Source organism: Octopus bimaculoides, chromosome 4 (genome assembly GCF_046866305.1).
Source record: "Octopus bimaculoides isolate indiv1 chromosome 4, ASM4686630v1, whole genome shotgun sequence".
NCBI lineage: Eukaryota > Metazoa > Mollusca > Cephalopoda > Octopoda > Octopodidae > Octopus > Octopus bimaculoides.
In genome coordinates, this window is record NC_142931.1 from 43,414,132 (window position 1) to 43,420,529 (window position 6,398).

Genomic DNA, 6,398 nt, shown 5'->3' on the forward strand with positions numbered 1-6,398 from the left:
TGTTCCCCGTTTTTTTACATCGACTGTGATACACGATCCCTATTGATCGCCCCCTCCCCCCACGTTTTTTTTTTTTTTTTTTTTTTTTTTTTTTTTCCCGCGATCCCTTTTGATCCAAATCACCCCCCCCCCAAAAGCTCTACTTTGTAATTTGTCCATTTTCTGTATTTAGCCCTGTGTGGCTATAATAAAAAGATATCTACGAACTACCCCCTTTTCCTTCCTACGATCCCTTTTGATCGACCCCCCCCCCCTTTTTTCCTTCCCCCTCCCAAAAAGAAAAGCTCTACATTGTATTTGTCCCATCTTCGTTGAGCCCTGTGTGGCTAATAAAAGAAATGTATCTATCTATTTATCTATCTATCTATCTATCTATCTATCTACCTACCTATCTATCTATCTATCTATCTATCTATCTATCTGTCTATCTATCTGTCTATCTATCTATTCATCTATCTATCTCTGTATGTGTATTTATGTATGCATGTATATATATATATATATATATATATATATATATATATATATAAATTAAAAGGGTAAAGGTTTATCAATTTATTAATTTATTAATAAATTAACAATTAATAATTTTTACCAAGCCCTTCGGTATGAAAACACCATTATCGGTGGAGAACTTATTTAAAAGTTCTTAAATGTATAAGAACTTTTAAATAAGTTCTCCACCGATATATATATATATATATATTCCGTTTATACATTTGTTTTGCAAGATTTTTTATGAGAAATCGTGTGTTGAAACAGATATTGTTGTATTTGGGGACGGTCATGTTGCCAGTTTAACCAGTAAAAACACACGCACTGTATATTTGGTGTTAATTTGCTTCAGCTTTATACTACATTACATTACATTAATCATATTTCGGTCAGAGTTCTTTCGTCACACTTCTGTGACCTCATCATTGGTCCTTTGCTTTCTTCTTTCTTATATGTGTGTCTCTCCTTGCTAACGATCAGCCATTTTGTATTTTGTATTCCTATTGTATGTGTCTACGCATGCGTATCCCTCTATGTGTGTCTATGTTTTGTAAGTGCATGTGTGTGTATAAGGAGTGCCTGTATTAACTGTATCCTCTGTTAATACATGTTCGTTTATTTTGTTTTTATTTATTTATTTATTTGTTCATGTGTTTATACCTACTTCTTTTTGTTTTTTTTTTGTTTTTTGGGGGGTTTTTTTGTATTTAATTTAATTTTGTTAACGTATGTAGCATTTAATTCCATTTGTTTATCTTTGTATTGTATTATATTTTGTTCATATTGTTATCGGTTTATGGGGATTTTATTGTCATATGTTGTGGTTTGTAAACCGATAACAATATGAACAAAATATAATACAATACATAGATAAACAAATGGAATTAAATACTACATTCATTCTAACCTAATCTAAACACTTCACGCCCAGTCTACACAGATGCTGTGAACAAAGATCTGAAAAATATCCTCCATGGAGTCATGCCAGTCTTGTCTTCCTGAATAGCAAGAAAACAAAATCGCAGTACGTATCAAGAACAGATTAATGTATCTCACTCCCACATAAATAAGAGTTTGGAGCATGTACAGTTCTTACGAATGCTAAATCTTGCCATCACTGATGACACTTCCAGACGAACGCATATCTTCATCATTGCCAAGTCTGGTTCTCTTTCTAACGATTCACGTCTGAACCCTCCAATAATTGTCTATTAAGTACATTTTACTTCCTTGTAAACATAAATGTTTATCACTTATATGTGAATACATATACATGTATATATATATATATATATATATATATATGTATATATATATATATATATGTATATATATATATATATATATATATATATATATATATATATATATATATATATATATATATATATATATATATATATATAGTAAATTAGTGATTAAGTTCTATAACATATATATACATATATTTATATATATATATACATACATATATATCTCCCAGCAGTATACTGGATAGATATTATCCCTTAGTGGGTTGAACCCCCAACCCCTAACTCTCTCACGTTATATATATATATATATATATATATATATATATATACATTTGAAGAAAAGCAACAAAAATTCAATATGTTATAGCAGTACGTACGTTTCGTACAAACTTCATTTATTCCTGTAGTGAGAACTCTACATAAAATGTACAATGAAAATGTACTCCTCAGCTGCATAATGGAATTTCATTTTAGAAAGTCATTTTGTAGATATATATATTGTGACTTTTAAATAAACTAGCAGAAACACCGGCCTCAGGGTTGTTTTCTGCTAATCACACTTAGTAAATATTGCTTTCATTATTTGATCAGTCATAATCTCTCTTTTTTAAAGAGTCAATCTTTTATATATATTTATCATTAATAATTGGTAGAACTTACATAGGTGTGCATAGATAGAGAGAGAGAGAGAGAGAGAGAGAGAGTAAAGAGAAAGAGAGTAAAGAGAGAGAGTAAAGAGAGAGAGAGAGAGAGAGTAAAGAGAGAGAGAGAGAGAGAGATAGTAAAGAGAGAGTGAGAGAGAGTAAAGAGAGAGTGAGAGAGAGTAAAGAGAGAGAGAGTAAAGAGAGAGAGAGAGAGAGAGTAAAGAGAGAGAGAAAGGATGGATGGATGGATGGATGGATGGATGGATGGATGGATGGATGGATGGATGGATGGAGGGCTGGACGATGGGAGGGAGGGATACACACGCACTCACACACACAAAAAGTCTTGTGCTGTGAGAACACATAGGAATGACGTTTCCTTCCTTTTTCTAATATACCCAAATGTAAAATTATCTAATATAACGATATCATTCATTCGGCAGGTGCTGAAATATGCAAAAACAATTTAATTCCATACAAATATATGTTACGTTACATATAATTTATGTGTTAATTCTATTTACTGAAACTTGCTAAAAAGCATATTTTGCTTTAAAGTAGTATCTCTTTGTAGACACAATTGTCAGTAATCATACTGTTTCCATTTCTCTCAGCCAATACTCTTACATTAGCCTTCTTTCGAACTTTCGAACTCTAGATAATGCAACATACAGCTGACCATGTGAGAAGAATTGTGTCGGAAGATATATTCCAATTTGTTCCGAAGGCTGTCCCTGTGCCTTGTTGCACGTCGAGGCAAAAACTAGCTTAACAGGAAATTGTTTATGTGTAAATGGAAACGGAAATTCCATTTCTTGAGATACATGTGGTATTCTTCGGATCAGCAGAGTTGATCCTACATAAGAGCCAGAAGCAACCTCAGCCTCAATAACATGATCGTGTAAACTGACAATGATGTGGTATGTGCCATTGCAATATCAATTTGTAGCATCTAAATTTCTCAGAATTATTATGCATCGTTTTTCTTCTTCAGTTTGAGAATGCTTGGTGAAAACCCTGGTGGTGTAAGTTTGTTGATGAACTCGATTGGGTACAAATTTTCTTTATCAACTGTATCTGAGCTTCTGTATACTTTTAGCTCATCAGGGATCCTGGTCAACAGAAAATCATTCACAAATTGTTCTGCTTCATTTGTTGGAGTAACAATGGTTCTATTTGAAAACCACACAGGGATTGTGAAGTTATTTTTGAGGTAAGTATGTACAAAATCACATAGATCTGAGAGTGCATCACTTTCAAGGCAAAGGTCATTGGGTAGTTTGATTTTGAATTCACCTAGGCTTTGTTCAACAGAAATATTACCATTTCCTACATCAAAAAGATAATTGGCAAATTCTCTTTCATCAGAATGACCTTCTGTAAGAAGTCTTAGATTGGTTGTCAACACTACTTCCACATGATCGCAAAGGAAAGATCTCTTTAGTGTTGCATCAACAATTTGTGATCTGACACCATTATTTTGAAGTAGAATATTCTCCTCTCGAGATACTCTAACCAGTCGGCCATGTGTGGCAAAAACAGAATCCTGTCTACGTTTCCGTGCATATTCAGGCATCTGTTTCAGTAGCTTTGCTCTGGTTTCATCTGATTCAGTTGCCCGTCTTTCTCTCAGCCGTTGTGGCTTTGCTGCTAAATTTTCGCTTTCAGTCGTTTATATATAAATGAAAGCTCGTTAAAAACTATCTTTTTAGCGTGCTAGAAACAGCACCGATCACAAGTAGCCATACCAACAAAATCACTTCTTCATTCTAAAAAAAGATTATACCGGTATATTAAAGAATTTTCATTTTGTCAAAAAATTGCATTCAACAGACTCCGGAAACTGATAATATTTGGGAAATTGTGCTTTGTATCATGGGCCCGGTTTCCCGGTTTCTATGGCGTATGTGTTCCCCCAGCTAGACGGGACGCGAGTCCGCTGCCCTTACTACTGGGCCATTGCGCCTCCACAATTGTTGCATAGCTAATTAATAAGCAACTTTCTCCATTAGAGTATAGATAATATTTATCTCTCACCAGATGGAGTACTTTTTCTGTTGAATTTTCTGTCACGGATCGGTACATTATGTATATATATATATATATATATATATATATATATATATATATATATATATATATATATATATATATATATATATATATATATATATATATATATATATATATATATATACAGAGTTTAAGAGCTGTGTTGTTAATATGCTAAAATCCAATATATTGTTAATTCTATGACAAAACTTTAAAATCTTTAAATATTGAAATCTTTGGGGTCTTTTTTCTTGTTATTGCAAATGTACAGATATAGAGGCAGGCAGACATACACACACACACACACACATATATATATATATACCTACATATATATATACATATATACACACACGTGTACATGAATTAGCCTTTATAACCGTCCTCTCTGTTGTAAACATTGGGGCCAGGTATTGATTCATGGGCACTTCCATTCGTATTTCGTCCGTGTCATTAAAAAGAGAATAGGTTCGTTATTTTATTCCTAAACTATACTTATTTGATTTACACAGTTGTAATATTATATATCTTCCAGACAGATACTTACATCATTATAATAGAAAGGCATTTATTCATCTCAGCTTCCGTTGACCTACACTTGTTGTCGATATAGTTTTCCACACTGTTTATGTTAGTACCAGATGGCAAAAGGCGCGCTTCGTCAAATCAGCTTTCCTGTCAAACATTCAAGTACTTAATCGTTCAATAAACGAATTGAATTACTCCATGGATTCATTTCATGTGAATCGAGGACTCCTCTAATTAGGAATTTCTTCGGAATATTTTTTCCAGAGTATTGTAACTACTTGATCGAAATAAGCAGGGGAGAGGAACTTATAAGTCATGATCAACATGTTTTGCATCAATAATTTTCTCCCAATTCAAAAGAAAATTAATTTCTCTAAATGAAATATTTCAGTTCTTTTTGCCTCAGCAAATGATTTCTAGTCTCTGATTTATCGCATGATACCTTCCCCTTATTTCCTCTCCTTTTCTGGTATCTAATCTGTCATCATTCAACAGATTCTCTAAATTTGGGAGGTATGATCACCATTATTTTCTCACTGTGATTAGTGCGTAAAGGAATGGAAAATAGCTTTAGTAAATTGTAAGGCACTGGTGCGCTGGCGTACGATAATTCATATCCATTTAATAGTGATACCAACATGGTCAAAGTACTTAACTTTTGTTCACTCATCAACCTAGCTTAGATTGGCCCTTTGAATAAATACATATTTCCGTTAGAAGAAGAAATATCAAAGTATTGATTGTTTCTATCACTGTCAGCGTGTTTTTTTTTCATTTATTTCATTGAACTCAGAGAGAAAATTAAACCTAAAAGAAAAGAAGCTAAATAGTGTTGTGTTACACTTAGTTTAGCATTCTAGTGCATCGTTTGTCTACGCTTCTATTTTTATAACATTACAATGTTGCATTATTAAAAATTCATTTTAACGGATTTTCATAAGTTTCTGATGACTTGACACCATCCATTACTGGTTTTCATCTCAATTTTCGTCTGAGTCATCGTAAATATTTTACATTTGCTTCAGTGGATGTTTTAAAGATGACTTCGTGCTTAATGCAGTTTTATACTAGTTAATATATAAATTATATATTAATGCAATTTTATACTAGTTAATATATAAACAATTCTTAAGTCAGTGAGCTGGCATGCTGGGTAAAATGCATAGCGGTCTGTGTTTACATTCCGAGTTCCAATTCCGCCAAGGTCGACTTTTTCTAATCCATCTAATATTTTTGTGTCATCAATTCTAAGTGAATCTTTAAGTAATTTGAACATAAAGCAATAGTCTGGTCTTTTATCTCAGTGGTTGATTGAATCCTTACACCTTCGGTAATCTTTGCATTTCGGCCTTCATAATCCGTTTTTCTTTTATAAAATACATCTACACTAATAACAGTAACAATAAGGTTTTATTTGATTTAATTT

The 6,398-nt window shown here is 32.6% G+C and overlaps 1 protein-coding gene across 1 annotated transcript; it reads right to left on the reverse strand.

Annotated features, from left to right (window-relative positions):
- Positions 1-3,362: 3,362 nt before the first annotated feature.
- On the reverse strand, positions 3,363-3,968 carry LOC149136031 (uncharacterized). The gene has a single exon (XM_089350060.1). It carries the CDS (start codon positions 3,966-3,968, stop codon positions 3,363-3,365), a length of 606 nt encoding a protein of 201 aa, XP_089206186.1.
- Between the last annotated feature and the right edge of the window lie 2,430 nt (positions 3,969-6,398).

Excerpts from the sequence above, each read along its gene's own strand:
- LOC149136031 (XM_089350060.1), bottom strand. The coding sequence starts at position 3,968 with ATGCCTGAATATGCACGGAAACGTAGACAGGATTCTGTTTTTGCCACA.